Below are 20131 nucleotides of genomic sequence, written 5' to 3'. Positions count from 1 at the left end.
CCAGGTCCTGAGCCAGTTCCTTTTAATGAACGACCCAGGGCTCACAATTAAAAGCGGGTTGTTATCGGAGCTCAGGGTCGGAGCGTTTTTCCCGGTTGCCCAAGTCGCTCCCACCTGCTCCCCGGGGGAACGCTGTGGCTTCCCACCGGCGGGTGAGATCCCGACAGTGCCCTGGGTGGGGGGTCCCGGAGGGGGGTGACCCCGGTGCCGGTGCGGGGACACAGCCGCTGGTTGCTTGCCCCGGCTTCAGCAGGGCCCTGCCAGCTCCTGCCCTCCCCGTGCGGCTCCGCCAGCCCTTCCCGGCTGCGCCGCTGACTCACGTTTCAAAGGAACGAACGGAGCCGAATCCCCTCTGCCAAGGGAGCCCCAGCCGCTAATTAAACACCCACCGCGTGCCCTCCTCGCTCCGTGCCCAGCTCCCCACCAGGCTGGCACCGACCCTCCCGGGGAGGCCTGGTCCCTCTCACCACCCCCCCCCAAAATGCAGGATGTCGCACCCTGGGACCCCCAGGCGCAAGCCCACGAGACGGAGAGATGTTGCGGGCGAGCGCTGCGCTCCCCCCGCTGCTCCCCCCCCCAGCCCACCGCCAGCAGGACCCAGGGGATCGCGGCCGCTGGAGCCGTCGTGCAAGCCTTCCTGCCAGAATAAACATCCCAGCCCTTGAAAACACGCTCGCCTCGCTTTTCGCCGGGAGCGGGAACATTGTGCCTGCAGGGAAGAGGGCTTCCTTTATCTTTTTGCAATCGGTTTGCAGCTTTGCCGTTTATCTGCTTAATCCTGCTTCACGGGAAAGCGATGCAGCCTCGACGAAGCCTCTGCACCTCGTGCTCCTCCCAGAGCCCTCCCATTTTCAGGTGTGGGTGTTCACCGCCTCCTGTGAAGCAACCCAAGTTTCCTTCTGAAACCACCTCGGTGTGGTTTTAGCGCCCTGCACCAGACTTTCCCAACTTCTGTCCTTTCCAGCGCATGAAGCGAGGGCACAGGACCCACGTCACCTCGTGCTCTGAGGCTCAGGAAGCCCCCAGCAACACAAGACATCCAGGGACAAGGACGCAGGAGCTGCTCTGTCCCGCTGGGGCTGCCACCAGAAGGGACCTCCCCAGTCGGAGCCTCCTCCCCAGTCACAGCAGGGGCTGCCAGGGCCTGGCCCCAAAGGGAAAACGTGTTTTTTTTTCCCCTCAGAGCTGCCAGGAGCGCTCCTAGACACCAAGAGGTGACAAAAACACCGCCAAGCCCGTAGGCAGGATGCTAGGTGAGGTTTAATTAGCCTTCCTTCCTCCAACCCACACGAGGTCCCTTGCCGGCAGGTCCCTCGCTGCCGCGTCTCCTCCACAAATTGCTCTGCGCCCAGGTGCGACACCAGCCCTTCTGCCCTCAGACCCACTTGCAGAGATGGAGTTTTACAAACAAAAGTGGGAAAAGAAAAAAAAAAAACACATCAAAACAAACCAACAAAACCCCAAACCCCACAAAAACAAAACCCTCGCCACCGAGCGGACGGTTCCGACTTAGCCAAGCAACCTCTCCCTCTGCAAGCACAGCACCACGAGCAGCTAGCGGCTCTGCTGTCCTGCTGCCCCTCTCAACCCGAGAGCAGCTCCCACCCCAAGTCATCCACTCGCTGCTTCCCCTCCACGGCGCTGCTTCACTCGGTAGTGACTGCCAGAGCTTCCAAGAAGCTGATTCCCGGAGGTATCGCGCTGTAAATCTGAGCCAGCACCGCAGCTGCTGCTTTTCCACATTAGAAGTTTCTCCAGCCTCAGCCCCGAGCGCCAAGGTTACTGACTACAGCCCCACGCCCCAAGCTCAGGAAAGCGGCGCGAGGAAGCCCGAGGCACGTCGGGTCCACCTGCGGCACCAGCGGCGAAGGAGCAACACACATCGCCTGGAGGAAACGCACGGGCTTGCCCCTGGCTGAGCACAGCTACGTTTCGGGAACCAGCCGGCGCTCAGCTTCTTGAAAAGGAAAAAATCAGACCACAAACACTACTTAACGTGTCACTTAATGAGAAAGCACCCAGTGACCGATGCACAAACAAGTCAGAGGGACCACTGCAGGTGGCTGGGATTCGCCTGACACGCTCGTAACGCACACCTCGGAGCAGAGTTCAGTGCCACGAGACAGAAGGAGTCAGACACATTCACCCGGTTTTCTCCTAAAGGAATGCTTTATTGACAGGTTTCCTCGGTATTTATCTGTAAAGAGAAACAGTTCAAGACCCGCGCCCCAGCAGTCCCCGTTTCACTGGCTCTGCTCCTCGCACGGAGGCCAGTTTTAGTCAAACGAGGAGAGCTGGTAAATGACACGCTACACTCCACCTACTGCCTAGCGCATCTGCCTTCTACTGCCTCATCGTGTGTCCCCGGATCAGCAGAGGGAAGGGAGTGGGGATGGGGGAAATGGAGATTAATCAGCAGACAAGTGTCAAAACTTGCTTCTCTAAAGAAGGGTCAAAGATGGTCCAGTCCCTCCAGGGCGATAAACTACTAAAACTACCCAGATATGTACACAGGCAAGTCTAAAGACCTGAGCAAGTCCCACTTGGCCTCTAAGGCACAGAAACACTCACTGCAGGTGTATTTATTTGGAGGCATCTTGCCTAGAAGAAGATCAGGCCTCTGTAAGAAAACTTACAATGTTTCAGCTCCTGAGCAATGAGATCGGACATCGGAAGAGCAAAACATCTATCCGCTTTGGGAACTGGTCGAGCTCTGTGACTCTGCCGGGTTTGTACACCACGATTACAGCCGGGGCTTTCAACTGAACAACCCACGCAGTCCCAGTCAGATGTACCAGACGGAGGAGCCCACAGAGAGCAGAGCAGAGTCCCTCCAGCACAGCGTCCCTGTCGCTAGCAACAGCTTTGTCCTCGTTAAACCTGGCCCTGCTGCTAGCAGCCTTCAGGATTTCTTCCTCCAAGAACGAAGGCATAAGCTGAGAAGGGAGAAGCAAGTTTTATACACTCAGGCAACAGAGTGCACCACTGAAAGTTAACACAAGAACTGGCTTATAAGCATGCTGCTACTACTGAACGATGCAAAACTCCAGTGCTCAATATCCAGCTTTATAACCCTTACAGTCCTCTCTATAGAAAAAAATCATGAACGAGTAAAGCATAAGGTGATGTAAGGCTTGCAATTCAGTTTCAAAGTCCAAGGGAGCATTTCCCTAATATGATGCCGAAGCTTTTTTTTTTTTAAGCTTTATTTCTTTAAAGTTCGTTGCATTTAAAAATAAAGATTTTAGTTTTGTTAAAGCTAGAGCATTAGTGTAACAACGAGGCAGCTGCTAAGTGAAGTTTCCCTTTTAGGAGCCCAGAAAAAAAAAAACCAACATGTAACTATTTACCCCTTTTAACAGATTTCTCCAAGGAGAGCCAGAGGAAACAGTAACGGGAGAAGCCTGGGAGACCGCTGAGTTGCTACATGGCATGCCCTGAACAGAGAACACAGCCAGAAGCTGAAGCTAAAATGCCCATGCACTCGGCTTCTCCTGTAACTGCCCAGCTCACACTGCTCAGGGCAATTTCTCTGCTCCCAGTTACGACAGACGTGGGAAAAACTGCTTTTTCTATGCCAGCGGCATTTCTGAGCTACTTTAAGGAAACTCCATCTTACGTGCTCTCCCAAAAGGACAGCACAGTGATACAATTCATCTACAAAGTTTAGTGTAAAATATTATTTGTGTACAAAACTTTGCATTCTCTTTATTTGACTTAGATCCAGCAGCAGTGTCTATGAATGGATTATGGATCTCTCCAGACTGGTTCTCAGCCCCTTCATGGATTCGCATGTCGTTGCTGTTGTGAAGATTTGGGAGGGAGGAGGCTTGCTCTTGGAGTTGTGCACAGCTGTGCAAAGCCACATCGCAGGTCTAGAAAGGAGCGTTGTCTTGTGGAGGCTTCTCTCCAGCTCCCGAGGGGGAGTGGAGGCCATCAGTGCTGTTTTCCCTGCTGCCCACCACTCTGGACTGAAAGGAGAGAAGCGAGTTAGGATAACAAGAAAGCAGCACTGAGAACACCAAGGCAATTCTCCCTCGTCAAGGTCACCTGCTGTAGCGAAGACTTTGCGTATCTGAGAGGCCATTTGCCCAAATACTAGTCCACAAGAAAAACATCTCAGAAATCAAAGTTTCTGCTTAAAGGCTTCACAATGCGCGTTTCCAAGACAAAGCAGACACTTACCTTTATGGTCCCAACTCTATCTTCAAATGACTTGAAGGTTGCGGAATTCCTTGAAGGATGGGAAGAAGAGAAAAAAAGACAAAAAAATCAAGACAAGTTAGCTCTTAACTGAACCAAACCACACCGTGTGACTGGTCTCCCTCGTCATTCCCATGCAATGCCAGCAGCACTCAGAGCACTTGCAGCTCCTCACCACTCTGGCCTTTGGCATGAATATCTCAGGCACACCAGACAAAACACCACGTACAAAAACTCTGAAGGAAAACATTTCTACCATGTGCAATTGCTCAATTGCTCAAGCTGAAAAGTTGAGGAAAAAAAGTCCTAGTTCACTAGGGAATCAGTGCACGATACGGAGAGAAGAAACCAGTCCTCAGCTTTACAAGGCCTCCAACTAAAAGCATGCTTTCTTAAATAATGGAAAATAAAAGATGAAAAAGGATTAAAAACAAGGCTTCAGTTTCCCATACTGCATCCTGCTGGCAGGAAGGGGAAGGGCCATGTCCCTGAACCTACGGGCAGTTCTGTTACTAGAGCAATGGCCATTTAAGTCAGGAAATGCCCATAAAAACCCTGATGTAATGAATTAGTCAGAGGACTTTGTGTTTGTGGCAAAGAAAGCCAGGTCAGTTGTAAGCACGGGGCTGCTCTCCCTGGGCAAGGCTGCCTAAGCACCAGGAGCTGGGCGACAACGAGCCTCATCTCGGTTATCGCTGCGCAGAAAATCACTTTATACCCGCGCCCACAAAATAATCTCTGTCAATCTGGAGTGAGGATGAGCAGAGAGGGGGCATCTGTGGGCCTCGTCCAGCTCTGGCAACCGTTTCTCCTACAAGATCCCCATCTAACGCACCGCAAGGGCACGCCGAGAAGGGCACTTAGCTTCCAAGCTGGAGGCAGAAGGTTCAAGTTAGGATTCCTCTCGGTACGAGCAACGGCTGTGCTGTAAATTGCCAGAGGAGGACTGTAATCCCTCCCCTCCAGGGACCTCTGAAAGCTGCGAATTTCAATTAGACTTTGGTACAGTTGCAACACTGCACTTAGCCTGAAAACAACACAGGTGCTAATGGCCATAAAGAGAGATTGGGTAAAAAAAAAGCCCCAAATTGCTCAAACTGCAGGACTCAATTACCCCACCGCTCCCTGCCGGAGCAAAGCACTTGCACAAATCAGAACCCAAGCCCCGATGGATGACGGTCAGCCACACTTTCCCACCGCACCCCCAAGGAAGCAGGTCTCTGTGACGTTACCTCATCGCAGGCATACTTATCGAGTGGCGAATGGAGTAACTGCTACTCGGAAGCATTCAGGAGGAGGAGGAAAAAGGTAAGTGGCAATTTTAAACAGACACCACGCAAGAGCAGCGCGCCCCTAGTCCCACGCGCTTACTGTCCATACACGGGCAGCTGCGGACTACTGCAGTGATAAAAGCTAGATTTCTTCCCTTATTTAAAAGCCGCAGCCCAGAACCAGTTTTCCAGTCATGGGACTGTAAACATGAGTATTTATTTAACTGCTATTATTTGGAAAATGCAAACAAAACAAGCCACACATCTCATTTAAAAACTTTCCTAAAAACTGGGTGCAGACAGGTTTGCTCCTGTCAGCACACAGAAATCACTCCCCTCAGTGAGATATTTAGAAAAGGGTTTTCAGCTACACAGGAGGTATCTCACCCGTTATCAAGGACGACATTTAAAAGAAGCAGAGACAACTACAGGGGACAAAAAACGCGCACGACTGGCTTGTCTGTATCGAGTTACACAAACGAGTAAGTTTTACTGGTAAAGGTTTCCTCCAAGCAGTAGTCCCAGAACAAGGCTGACAAGGACACAAAAGGCATGCAGCGAGTGCTCCCAGAAGGTGTGCTGAATTTGTACTTTGAGCTTGGCAAACTGTTAGAAGTACTCAGAGCCACACTGCTCTGCAGTTAAGACTCTTCTAGCTGCAGCTGTATCGTACGTCAAGCTGCGCTGCAATTGCAGCTGTGATACAGAAGTGAATCCCTGGGCACTGCACTGAGCTAGGTTTCCCAATCCGTGCCGGAGATGGAGGCATGGCTTAACTAATCAGCTTCCCCTTTAACACCTACGAGGGCCTGGCACAGAAACATCTGCTCTTCGAGCAACCTTGAAGAGTATCTTACCTAAAGGAATGCGAGAAGGGGTGAGCCCTGCGAGCAGCCACGGACAGCAGAGAGAAAAGGGAAGCAACAGTCAGACACTTGTGCACATCCCAACAGCAAGCGCAGGGCAGCTGAGCACGGTCATAGGATCACGGGACAGTAAAGTCACCTAACCATGAGGAAGCCTCTTAAAATAAATTAGAGAAGCAGGCAAAAAAAAACCAATTGCTTTTCATTAAATCAAATAACCCAAGCTAAGAGGTTTTTCAGAGGACCACACCAGCACCTACTCACCCTTACACATTGCTGTCAATTTTTTTTAGAGCTTGTTTTCCTAAACTGAGGTTTTTACCAAGTGCTAGCTAATTTGGCACAAAGATTTCCTTCCCCCCAAGCTCTGACATGAGGACAGCCCTGCCAGGCCTTCTGCTTGAGGACTTCTGTAACAGTAACCTGCAATGAATGCCCGCGCGTTATCTTGCCAAGTGTGCAGATCTCAAAGTCACCGCTCAGAGCAAACATACCTCAGCATAATAAAGATAAGAGTCTCTGTATAAAAGGTGTCACGCCTACCCAACAACCTGGTTGCCCATTTTTTAAGTTTCAAGGCAAATTATCCCCCACCAGGTTGCCAATTTCCGCACCCAATTCTGCAGTGCATTTCAGGGGTCTGAAATGTTGGAAATACCAGCCCAAGCTTTCCTTCTTGCACTAGTGGGATTACCAGGGCGTTCTAACAGGGCTTCTCCTACCAGAAGCAGTGTTTTATTCCACTTAGACACCATTTTTGTCTTGGCAGCAGAGAAGCAGTCATGGCAAGTCGGATCTGAAGTACTTGGCAAGGAGCACAAGGGCTTTTCCTTAGAGCCAGAGCAACAACGTTAGACTTTGTGATTTCATTTCCCCACGCATCCAAGTCAGCTCTTTGGCAAGGCAGACTCCTTGAAACGCTGTCTTTGCCTGTGAAATAAATTAACTTCCTACTGCTTTTCGCTAAAGAACGCACACAGACATGCCCATGCACCATGCTGCCCTGCATGCGACACCACAAGCACCGACAGACACGTTCAGCACCTTGGCCTGGACCTAGCAGCGACCCTTCTCCTCCAGTCATGAGGATTTAAAGTCGCTATGAATCCGCGAGTTTGCAGCCACCTTCGGGGCTCAGGCTCGCATTTCATAATGAATTTGCTCGTAGTATGATACGCAGCAGCAAACTCCATCAGACAACACAAAATGTATTGGGCTAGAGACAAAACCACAAAGCAAGCGGTCATCTGCCAAAAAGAAAACTCTTTCAATTTGCAGTTTACTGGGGTCAGTAAAATGCAGGAACAGAACGTCTGCAAGCCAACTTGTTTTCTAACTGTAAGTGGAGATAACAGTAAGAGCTTAATTGGCCAAGATTCGCAAAAATCCCACCCATTAATTAAGCTACATTTTCTCTCCTCATGGCAACCTAATAGAGTAACAGCATTAATACACTTAGCGTACGGTTATTGCATTAACTTCACAATCTCTCCTTAAAACACTCCTAAATGTTGAAGCCGTGGATTGCGACCAAAATGCAGCAACCCCGAAGATTTAACCCAGGGACACGTTACTGGTATTATACACCATTTCAGTCCAAGCATTTCTGATGAAATTACGACTACGCCCTCTGTGTGTCCGAGGCGTTTGTCCCATTCATCACGCCTTCCTTGCATTTATCAACCGGTGAAGGCTGACTAAACAAGGAAATCCCTTCTGTTATCTCAACACTTCCAGTGCTGGAAAATAAACCTCCGTTACAAGTGAATTTGGAGCGTAAGAGGAAAAAGCAAGTACAGTAACTGAGGTTGCAGCATAGGCTCTGAGGCCTGGAACAGAGATTCTCTAAGGACAGAGATCATCCCCATGCATTCAGGGAAGTGATCACGACAATAAACCAGATTCACTCCTTGTAAGCTCTGATCACATATCAGAACACCATTTACACTTTCACCTGGCAGGGGTAGCAAATGGGACGGTCCCTGCAGAAGCTTATGCTCAAAGCTAAACTTAATTCAGAATCTGTAATATCAAGACTTGAATGCAGCACGGGAGACAGAATTCTGTTTACATATGCACAGAAAAACTAAAAGTTTTCTTAAAAAAATAATTATCATTACTGCGTTCCCCCACACAGGGCCACAAATTCAAAGCGAATTCTTCTGAAATAAATTTGGCAGGGATTCCCTCAATTTATAAGACAGAAGCTGCCTCTGTTTTGTGGTATAACCCCCAAGGTATTATCTGTAAGAACAAATACAGGCTTTTAAATTGGTGATTAATGCTGAGCAATACCACTGCTGCAGAGGTCTGACATGTACGCAGTCAGCCAGGCCAGCATCCACAGCCAGCATTTGCACCAGGACTATGTCGGGCCAGCTCTGCCACCAGGAGTAGCCGTTCAAATTTCGCTTGGCCGTGCATCCCCTCCCTCCATCGGGTGCTCCTGGGATGGCACAAACATTTGTGTAGCCTCGTGGAGAAATGGATTTTGCCAGCAAAGAGAGGACGGGCAGGACCAAGGCTGTCAGAACAGCTGCTTCTGGTGGCGATGCTGGTTCAGGAGGTCCCCACGCGGTCTGAGGAGGACAGCTCCCATCCCTTTGTCACAACAGCCTGAGCAGACTGCAGAATTTAGAGATTTACCACGTTTACTTCAACATTATCAGTTTAGGAAAATCTATTACCACCACATCTTGTGCCAGTGTCTGTCTGCTGTGTCTCAAGTGATTACACATAAGTCTCTTCTTCCAACAGACAATGTCGTTTCCAGGAAAGAAAAATTAAGACTTGAATACTGGAAGGGGTAGGAAGCCAACTAGTCCTCTGCCAAATTCAGAGAAGTGAGCTACTGAAAACACTCACCAATGACTACCCTCCAGAAACACAGCAAATAACTCGATGAGGAGGGATCTAGAATAAATCAGCACTATGTGATCAGAGGCCAACAAGTTCTTACCACTTGGGTACTCCCAGCCACAGCGGAATAGGAAATTCCCTACAAAGAATGACAGCTACCCATTCAATCCAGGATCTGGCACGTTATATTAAATACAAGCTCTAAGGATACTTCCTTAATAATCCAGATAGCTCGTTTATTCAGAATTAGCTCCCAATTCCAAGAAAAGCGTAGGCAACGTATTTCACATGAAAACCTTGCACACCACCATTAATGGGGAAGCAACCTTCAGCTTTCATTTCTAAAGATCAGGAAAATCCCAGTGCTAACCTTCAGCTCTGTACAGATGAAGAACTCCCAGAGCAAGAACCTCAGCCAGCAACTGAGGAACCAGCCCCCGACTTTTCAACTGAGAAAAGTTTAAACTTGCAACTATTTCAGCTGCCATCTAAAGGAATCTAGATAATCACCAACACAAGAAGAAATTTCTGATGTTATCACGATCTGAGCAATTGATGATTCCAAGCTACATGACGTAACTGTGCTCAGAAGGCACGTTGTCCTTCATGGAAAACTGACACACAGCGGCTTGGAATTGCATGACAGGCAGCATCCAGACTTTGTCACATTTTGAAGTGTAAGAGAGCACAGCGATGACGACCTCCTTCTAACCTTAACCCATAACACTGAGAAACCACACCTCTGTAACACAATAGTGAACAGAAACGGTGAACTTTAATTCTACTTTCTTATATGTGGTGCAAAAGCTGCAGCGAAACCGTGACGGTAAAAGGGGGAAGGGATGTTCTGTCAGTTCTGCTAAGCTGAATTCAACGCCTTGGAACGGGTTTTACCCATCCACCAGTCTTTAACAAGTGTTTAACCTGTCCTGAACTACGATGGACAAGGTCACACTGAAGGTAGTCCACCAGCTGCAAAGCGCTGCCAACTGAGCAGAAAAATGGAAAAAAGCCTAGTTATTGTCTCAAGTCTCGTTACCGTTTGAAACCGAGATCAAAGCACCACAGCACAAAGCAGAAATCTTACCTCATGTCACCAAGTTTCCTGCTGATAACAGAACCTACATTGGAAAGGGCTGCTGAAGTCTTCTGTCCTGCCTGGGAAAGGGTTTCCTGGGTCTTCTTATAACTAAGTGGGGAAAAAAACAACAACCAATAAGCTGGACTAATAGGGTTAGGGTTGAAAGCAAGAAGCATCCGCCCATTTTGAAAAAGGAACCCAAAGTAAGGAAAGAAGCAGGATTAGTGAGCTGCACTGACCTCACTGAAAGAGCCCCCTCCAGTCTTGCATATATCAAAGACTTGAAGTTTTAAGAAGGCAGCAAGTGCAGGACTAACCTTTCCATACACTCACTTGGGTTCTCTTACTATTTTACTATCCATTCTTAAATCTAACAAACATTTGCCAAAAAAAAGCCAATTTTCCATGTGGAAGCTCTAATACCACAGCATTATACCCCACCTGCTCTACGAATCTCTTTTGGAATCTTTGAGAAAACAAGCTTAGGAATTTATTCCATTACACGCCTGTAGTCCTGAAGAAGTTAATAGCGTTTGTTGTAGCGTTAGGGTATGGAGGAAAGAAGCGAGTCTACCATCATTACATAGAAACAGAAGCACAAGAAGCAGCACCACCTCTACAATGCAGTTTAGAATGAAATTGATAGAGAAGTTTCCTATCAGTTACCATTAACCACTTCAGTGTTTAAGTCGGTCTGACAGCTTGCATTTGTCAGCTGCTTACATCTGAGTTTATGCAAGAGCTGGCAAAGACAGACACTTGAAGCCTTCTCATTTGACGGAAACCAAAGTTCTAGGTACAAAGACTCTTCAAGCCGTTTTCTTTAACTAAGCTATTCCACAGCTGGTGATTAACATCTAGATTTGTGGCGTTCTTCAAACTGTAAAAAAGACTCGGGATGGAAAACAATTCTAATAATTTAAGCCAAGTTTTCGTATTCCAAATATATAAGCTTACTTTTTTGCTCAACTGTAAAATTTAGAAGGACGTTTATAAACAGAGTAGAATATCCCGAGTTGGAAGGGACCCACAAGGATCCTGGAGTCCAGCTCCTGGACTAACGTTAACAGTCCGTTCTCACCTCTGAGCCCCCGAGGCTACCAGTACCACGATCCGCCCCTGGTGCTGAGCCCTCTCACGGGACTGGATTCACAGCTGTCTACCAGAGACATCGAAGACCTCGCGCTCACTAAAACGTGTTGTGCTTACTCCACTTCTGCCTGGCACTCAGCTCTCTCAGCTTAGCACTGAGCACCAGAGCAGCGACGAGGAACAGTTTACAGAATCAAACGACACCATCCCACCATGCACGCCCTGAACACTCTGAGCTATGAAGTTGAGCTTCAGGAGATAAGAGACTTTCCAACCGTTTTTTCCCCACGTGACAGCAATATTCTTCAAACAACTGAAATTTAGCACTCAAGCGCTACTCCTTTTGCCTCAGCGTGCTCCTTCGTGATGCCAGCACAACTGCATGCTGACAGTGATTTAAACAGGGAAACAATCCGGCTGAAATAGAAGCTTGGAATGAAAAATAAATTTAAAAAAAAAAAAAGATAGCAGCCAGATCGGTTTGCCAGTCTAGTCCTGCATCCACAGCTCCCACACGTACACACGCACCTCCACCACTGCAGCACAGGAGGCAGAGCCAGGAAAGCGCCGCTGAGATGAGAAGCTCGTTAACCCAGAACTGCCATCGACACAGATGTGGAGCTGCATCTGTGACAAGCAGGGACCAGGTTCTACAAGCCTTCAGTGCAACTTACCTACACCCAGCTCCGACCCAGAAGCCACAACTACTCTCCTGCAAGCAACACAGCTAGGTTCACCATCGCCATAAATTCACAGTCACCCGCTTTCCTCCCTTAATGCCAGCGTAAAGCACACTGGAATAATCCAAATCTGGGAGTAATAAATATGAGCTGTCATTAATACCTTGCTTTACGAACAGGCAAGTGGCTGCAGAAGTGATCTCTGCCCTGCGGTACTCAAACCCTTCGCTGCATCCCTCTCCCATAAACCCTGCCAGGGAGGGGCCAGGCCTGCATCCTCAAATCCTTCTTTATCCACTAATGCCAGCCTCCGCTCGCTCTGATCCAGCAGTCCCTGCTCGTACCGTCTAAGTCACCTTGCGTCCTGGTTACAACAAAACTGGAGCAAGAGAGAGAGAGGAGCGGCACCTACTAGGAAATTCAGCAGAGCCCCAAAATGCCATAAAGCGAACTGGGTGCTTCTTAGCTATTATGTAGAGAAGCTCCAAGAAAACAGGAGAGAGGAGGCATTTGCATAACAAGCCCAAAACAACCAACTAAAACCTTATCTTCAGTTTTCTTGAACTCGGCTCCTAGCACTTACTGAGCAATGGAATTGCTGGAAATTGCTGGAAATGAAATTTACTGACAATGGAAACAGAAATTTTGCTCATTTTCTGAAGTGCTGCCGGAATCGTACCCTTAACCCCCCTCGCCTCTCCATTTTAATTGGCACCTACCTCGTTAGCATGAATTGTCACTCTGCCTAGTGCCAAAGCAAGCAGGAAAACTAGCGTGCCATAGCTAGCCAGGCCCTGAGCACTCTACAGAAGAACGTTTCCGCCAGATCCTTCTGGCGCTTGTTAAGCACAAGGAAACAGATATAATGAGAATTCTTCTATTCTAGCAGGCACACCCAGGGAGGAACTCTGATTAACCACCACTGCAGTCAGTCCCAGCGTTGGCAAGCATAAACATAAAGGTCACTCTACTTAGCAAGTGAAATAGTGAGAATTTACATCTTCTTAATCTAGAAAACATCCACAGAACACAGCAAGTCGAACCTGCATACCTGATTTTTTTTTCGATACTCCTACTTTTTATCTACTCTCATCTTTCACCCATCTTATGAAGAAGACCTATACGCAGACACTGACGACAAGAAGCCAGCTCGAAGGACTCAATTTCATACATACTCCAGAGAACAGGAAAACCTGGCCTACGCAAGACCTACCTCATCATGGTTGAAATCAATTCAGAAATCAACGACACGATCTATCTGCTCCCACCGCATTACTGTAAAGGATTCCCCTACGAGCTGTGGAAAACATGCAGCGAGAAGGACAAAGGCCAACTTTCATAATATGCTTCCATAACTTAGTCCAGATGCGAACTTAATTCCAGACACTTAATAAAAACCTGGCTAAGAGACTTTTGCAGCCAGCAAATGGAGTACAACAGCAGTGAGCTTTAAGCTGTTCGCATCCATTTGGAGCCCCAAAATGACAGAACAGCTGCCTTGGACGCTAAAGCTCTATTTGTTCTCATCAGGTACCACAGCAAAAAGAAAGGCTCTTGCTCCCCAAAGAGCACGTTAAGTGGTAAGAAGAGAGCAGCCTGTCTATTCCACAGCTTGTCAGCTGAAGTTATGAAACCTGGCATGCAGCTCTCGGGTACCCAGTGGCTTCAGCCAGTTCTCCTCTGAGAGCAGGCGGGTGGCTGAAGATTATCACTTGGACCGCAGTGAAACCGTTCAGATACTGACCTGAGGAAAAGCTCCCTCTCCCAGAAGAGACAGTTATCAGGTTAAAAAAGTGAAAGCTAGAAAAAAAGAAATGCTTAAATAGATCTAGGCGAAGCAGAGGACTGCGAGCAGGGGCACAGAACATTAGAGGCAGCAGACTGTCATGAAAGCATTTGTTAATGCTGAAGGTTAAGACACTCACGCTTCTGATTGAGTTAATTTTTCATTCCAGTCCTCCAGTGTGCTGCTGGCTGAAAGATATCTACAAACACAACGGAGGTTAGATACAGTGCCAAGATTCATGACGGATGCTTCTTTCGACACTTTCCACATTATTAGTGTCTCTTTCCACTTACAGTATCTTAGGTTTTATTTCTCTGACGATGCCTTTCCACCTTCTCTGTTACAGCCAGAAGGAAGGGAGCTGCTGTTTGAGAGGCAGGAAGACACCCAAGCTCTGCTTTCTTTCTTATTTAAGCACCTTCAAACACTTTGCACAAAGAAAGCCTGCAGTTTAGGTGTCAGGAATTGAGAGACTTCAGATCTTCTCTTCCCTTCCTAAATACTGCATGGCAGCTACCTACTAAGAGCTAAAAGCACAGAGCAGTGAATTAAGCAGAGAGCCAAAAAATCTGACTGCTGCACCAAAAGCTGTATTTTATCAATATAGTGTGACCTTGACAAACTGCTAAACTGCACTTCATTTTCTCATCTTTAGAGATCATGCTTTCCTACACCTAAAACAGTATCTTGGGAGTTGCGAGAATAAATACTGCATGTACAGAACAAATAGAAGTACTACAAAGCGTCTGCTAGCTCAGACAACACGTAGAAGTGTTCAGAGGACGTAGCATATTGCAGGCAGTTCCTGTCACCCCAGAAATAAAACTATCCCCAATTAGATCAGAACTGTCTTTGCCTACTGATGGGAAACTTCCAACTCACATTTCTGCTTAGCTAAACAACCACCTCCTTAAACACAACATGCCGAAGGGAGAGAATCTTCAGTGTAGAAAACATTCAAGGTCTCCCTTATGTTCAGCTAAAAAACAAGAATCAAAGCGATTCGTGTCTAACGAAAACAGAGGTCTAATACGCTACAGAATATATTCTAGGGTCAAAAATAGCCAGCTGCATTTGTCACCTGCTTGTATGTACTGCCAGACTAAAACCCACTGCTTTCTAGCGTTTGACTGCAGCAGAAAGGTTCACATGCACCAAACCCCCCAGTCATGGCGTTACAGCTTGCAAAAGCTAATATATACATATTTATATTTGCACAGCCCCTATTTTCAGCTACAGGTTAATGCCTTCAAGCATCTTCTCTCCCCTGTGGCCATACAGAAAGTCAGTAAGCAAACTGATTCCACATCTGACGAGAAGAGAAATAGTTTCATAGCAAATACACAGGTTTGCTAATAAGACGTCTGATTACAATAAATTAACCTAACAGTGATCAGCTAAACTGAAACTGTGGTTGATTTGTCACGTCATTCTTTAATGAAGTGTGGTCTGGTAACTGATTGGAATTTTTCTTCTGCAATGGCAGGACTAAGAGAGAGATGACAGCAGTAACTTTTACTCATCTCCTCTGCAACTGAGGGATGCTTAGAGCTGGAAGTCAGGCATGCTGCTGCCAACAGTCCTGACTGCAGCTTTACCACGCCTCCAGCTCCCTATCAACCCCTGACGCCTGTGAGAACAAGGAGCAGCACAAATCGGGGAACGCAGCAAGGAGCAAGAAGGTGTTGCTGAGGAGCCCGAGGCACTCACAAGTCAGACTGTGTCACTTTGTCATTCCACTCTCCAAGTTTCTCAGATGTTTTCACATAACTAGAAACAGAAAGTGTTAATGAATATAACTTTTAATATTCATTTTTAGAAGACAATGATGCATTTCAGTTACAAAGGAGTAACAGAAATCGAGTGGGGGGGGGGGTAGGAGGGAAGACGAGGAAGAAAAGAACAAACAGAGATTAACAGCTCAAAGATCTGCCCTGCAGTAGCACTGTCAGTAACTCCAAATTCTAGTTAAGTTACACGTGACTTTTTAGACCAAATGATATCCCTGGGGGTACGAAGGGCCCCTTATACCTGGGCATAACTGCAGGGTTAAACTTACCCCTTTGCCTCTCCTTTTGGCACTGTGACTGTACCTTTAGTACCTGTTGAGGAGCAGTCAGCCTGATTTCAAACGTTCTTTAGGCAGAGATGCCTCTGCATACAGCATTGATGGCACAGTAATACAGATTTTTTTTTCTTAGAATACACAGACTTTTTAAATTCGAGCTATATGGCCCAGAAACCAGATTTCTGAACTAACACACCGTAACACTTTTAAGCCACCTAACCTCAGGAAGTTAGCTCAGTGAACTTTAGCACTTTTTGCACTTCTCTTTGAGCTTGAGTTCAGAACGAGGTAGCAGCAGTCTATGCCTCACAGAAACGGGCAGAAGTACGCAAACCAAACTGTTAAGTGGTGATCTAGGTTTCTAACGTTATACAAAAAAGCACCCAGCAACAATTTATCCAGATCACAGATATTAAAGTTCCATTTGCACTGACACGAGATCAATTAAATTAATATTTTAAAATAAATTAATAATTGAAATTAAATTTTGTTTGTTTTTTAAATGCTCTTTACATATTCATCACAGCAAAAGCCTTCAGACACTTGGAGAAGCCCTGGAACATGCTGCAGGGGAATAATTGCTACAGAGCAACATTTAAATGCGAAACGTGCATCACAAGCAACACTTACGCATTGGAGACTTGTACATCGTGCCAGCTTTTAGACAGGTTTTGCTTTAACCCATCCAAGGGAGTCAAACCCAGCTTCCTCTTCAACTCTCCACAGTGCCTCTCTTTAGCAGCCAGAACTTGTCTAAGAGTACCAATTTCTTCTTCAACCTTAGAAAGAGATAGACACAGATCTCAATATCACAATTTAATAAGATTTTGAAAATTAAGTCGACTTTCCACCTCCCTCAAAACTATTACAGTTTTACCAACGTGAATACAGAGAATTGGTAGAAGCTTCACGTGCACACAAAACAATTCGATTAAACATGAATGGTGTTGGAGCAGCAGGCCTGTGGCTCAGACTTCAGTTGGAAAAACATCCATAGAAGCCGCCAAACTGGTGACTTAATGGTAGCAAGATTAACAGAACAGCATCATAATTTCAACAGAAAATACCATTTAAAAGAAAAGATCAGTTGCCAAATACTTGCTAACTATGGTTTCAAATTTATGATTCTCTTCCCCTGCTGCCATTAGAACAAAGAGCTTTCCCCTCAGAGATATTTCTTACAAGATTTTCAGAATACTCTGGAGTTGTTTCAGGGCAGAGAGGGTTCATTTCTACTTTTAATTAACTGCAGCTTACCAGCAGCTGCATGACCATGCAAAACAGCGAAGTCCTCCCTTGCTAGAACATATGAATCAGGGAACCACCGTGAGATTCTTAAATGGAAGAACAGACTACATAAGAACAACCAAAATTACCTTCAGCTATATTTCAGATACAAATTATAAGCTGACCTTTAAAACTCGGAAAGTGCCTACGATTTGGGACATTACATTACAAGCTCTCAGCTTTTCAAAAGCATATGGGCACAAAAAACAACTGCCTGTAACGTGTAATAAATATTTAAGAGAAAAGACAGAAGAAGAAAGCACATTAAGTATGCCATTGTCTCGGTTTCATAAGAGAGTTTCATTTGCATACCGCTTGCCTAAAGTGTTTTCTTGCTTCAAGTACAGCTACAAGTCTGGATGAATTTCACTGCATCAAAGGCCCCGCACTTCCTGAGAGCTCTAAATTAAGATGTTCTGGGAAAAAGCGTGCAACATCACACACTGTTTGAAGTGGCTGCCAGCTTTGCTGATTTTAACAAAGCGCTGGGAGACGCACGGGTAACGCCGCCATAAGAAGCGAAATAAAACCCCCGAGCCCCGCTCCTGTGGCACCCCAAGTTCTTGCCCTTTCCCCCCCCCAGCAGGACGTGGCTGCGGCTCTCCCTACCTTGGCGATCTCGGCTCTCAGCTCCTCTTCCTCGGCGGCCGTCAGCCCCTCAGGTGCCGCGGTCCTGGCGGCGGCCGCGCCGTCCACGGGCACGTCGGTCATGGCGTCGGCCAGCAGACCTTTGTTGGGAGAGTTAAGGTTGATATCTGCCGCAGACGAGAAGCACACACGGTGAGCGGGCGGCAAGCGAGGACGCGTCCCCCAAACCCGCCCGGGGAAGGCCAAGGACGGGAAGAGGAAGGGAAACCGCGCCCGGCCGGCCCCGCGCCGGCTGTCGGACAGCCCGGGGCAGCGGGGAGAACCGGCAGGGCACCGGGACCCCTCCCCTCAGGGCACCGGGGACCCCCCCTCACGGCACCGGAACCCCCATTCACGGGGCTGGGGGGACCCCCTCACGGCACCGGGGACCCCATTCACGGCACTGGGGGTGACCCCCAAACGCCCCGGGGGACCCCTTCACGGCACCGGGGGGACCCCCCTCACGGCACCGGGGCCTGCCTCACGGCCGCCTCTCCCCTCACGGAACTCTCCCGGGGTTCTCCCCGTTTCCCCCCCAACCCAGGCCGAGGGGTTTAGCCCCGGGGGGACCCGAGCGCAGGCCCCGTCCCGCCGCGGCCGCCCCTACCCTGGCTCGCGCCCTCCATGGCGGCGCCCAGGCCCAGGCCCCGGCCCCGTCCAGCCGCCGCCGCCGCCCCCGTGACGCGCTCAGCGCCGCGCCGCCCGCCCGCTTCCGGGGGGGCGCGGGGAGAGCGCGTCACCCGCCGCGTCGCCATGGCAACGGCGCCACCTTCCCCCCCCGCCCTCCCTCACGCGTTTGGATGACGTCATGGCGTTGATATGACGTCATATGTGGCTGGGGTTGCGTCATATGGGGTTGGGGTGACGTCATAGGGCTGCCACCCCCCCCAGTTACCCCCAGAGCCCCCCCCTCAAGCCCATGGTGGCTTCTTTGTCTGCTCCCATCATTGCCAGCCCCCGGTAAGCCCAGAGCCGCTGCAGGGAGGCCAAAAGGGGAGGGCTCGGCCTCCCCTGGGCCTCCCCCATGGTCTCGCTCCCCAGCGTCCTGCAGCGGCTCCGGGTGCCCCTTCCCCAAACGCGGGGGCTGCAGCAGGGCACCCACTGGCTGCCCGCACCCTCACTGAGACGAGGAGGCGATGGCAGGGCCGAGGAGCTCACCCCGCAGCCGGCGGCGGCACCTCATTGCACCTCACGGCACCTCACAGCACCTCACGGCACCTCACAGCACCTCACGGCAGCTCATGGCACCTCACGGCACCTCACGGCACCTCATGGCACCTCACGGCACCTCACGGCACCTCGTGGCACCTCACGGCACCTCACAGCACCTCACGGCACCTCACGGCACCTCACACCCTCCTGCCTCTTCTCCTCCATCTCCGGGCAGCCCCAGCGGTTCCCAGGGGATGCTCTCAGCCCTGGTGCTGAGCCTCGGCCAAACCCCCCCCGGCTGTGACGCCCCGGCTCCTGCCACGTTTCTGGGAAGCGCTCGGCAGCCATCACAAGGGCACCGGGGAAGCCCTGGGCAGCTGATGGAGAACGTGCAACCCGTCCCGCTGAAAGCCCCGCGGCGCGGTTACACCGTCGTTGCCAGCCACTTTCATTTTCAGGGCCGTTTCCACCTGGTCTATTTTCATTGCCCGAGACGAGCCTGAAAAGGGAAGCGAATATAAATGGGGAAATGTGCATTAATTTTTCAGAGCCGTTTTCCAGCGGCGCTCGGTGGGCACCGAGCAGAGGGGCCGCGCCCGGGGCTCGCGAGAAAATAAAAAGCTGCTGGAAAAAATAAAAGCTGCTGGAAATACCCTGCCAGGAGCTGCGCACGTCGCCCCGGAGGAGGGCCCCGTCTTCCCGAGGTCACACAGCCGCACTGCCCGTCCTGGATGTTCCCTTTTGAAAAAGACGGGGAGCATTTTAAGAGCTCGACTTTTTATTATTGGTTTTATCGGGGGCGGGGGTTGTTTTGAAGTTCGGGCCCTTGGCACAAGGTTGGGCTCAGTGGAAAGCCAGGGAGCAGCCGAGAGCTGAGCCCGAGGGGAAATGCAGGCAGGGCCTGGGCTCCCGGCAGCCCCGGCCCCGAGAGATGGAGGCAGCAGGAGGCGCTGGGAGGTTCTGGCTCGCAGGGAGCCGCCGCGGCCTCCGACAGCTCCGCCAGGCACAAAAACCCGATTCAGCGTCCAGCAGCGCCGGGCTGCCAGCGAGCAGGGTGTGCCTCGTCGGCAGGCGGAGGATCGCCCTCCGAACGCCCGCTGCTCCCACCGCCGATTTTGCCGCACCTTCGAGCACTGGGTTTTAATTAAACATATCCCAG

At 49.3% G+C, this 20131-nt stretch overlaps 1 protein-coding gene across 6 annotated transcripts; it reads right to left on the bottom strand.

Annotated features, from left to right (window-relative positions):
• Positions 1 to 2147: 2147 nt before the first annotated feature.
• On the bottom strand, positions 2148 to 18590 carry TPD52L2 (TPD52 like 2). 6 transcript variants are annotated; one of them, XM_080558785.1, is made up of 8 exons: positions 18428 to 18590; positions 17803 to 17948; positions 16537 to 16685; positions 15549 to 15608; positions 13978 to 14037; positions 10287 to 10388; positions 4186 to 4234; positions 2148 to 3971 (listed from the first exon to the last, which is right to left on the bottom strand). In XM_080558785.1, exons 1-8 carry the CDS (start codon positions 18573 to 18575, stop codon positions 3876 to 3878), a joined length of 810 nt encoding a protein of 269 aa, XP_080414911.1. In that variant the 5' UTR covers positions 18576 to 18590; the 3' UTR covers positions 2148 to 3875. The 6 variants fall into 6 exon arrangements, with proteins under 6 accessions (XP_080414911.1, XP_080414912.1, XP_080414913.1 ...); XM_080558786.1 differs by having other exon boundaries at positions 17803 to 17921; XM_080558787.1 differs by lacking the exon at positions 13978 to 14037.
• Between the last annotated feature and the right edge of the window lie 1541 nt (positions 18591 to 20131).

The sequence above is a fragment of the Anser brachyrhynchus genome (assembly GCF_964034855.1).
Source record: "Anser brachyrhynchus genome assembly, chromosome: 16".
In the NCBI taxonomy this organism is placed as follows: Eukaryota; Metazoa; Chordata; class Aves; order Anseriformes; family Anatidae; genus Anser; species Anser brachyrhynchus.
This window is presented reverse-complemented; position numbering and strand designations above follow the sequence as displayed.

Coding starts and splice junctions, on each gene's coding strand:
- TPD52L2 (XM_080558785.1), bottom strand. CDS start 18,575: ATGGCGACGCGGCGGGTGACGCGCTCTCCCCGCGCCCCCCCGGAAGCG. Junction 15,609..16,536: donor GATGTACAAGTCTCCAATGC/GTAAGTGTTGCT, acceptor TTCTGTTTCTAG/TTATGTGAAAACATCTGAGA. Junction 4,235..10,286: donor AGGAAACTTGGTGACATGAG/GTAAGATTTCTG, acceptor CCATCCTTCAAG/GAATTCCGCAACCTTCAAGT.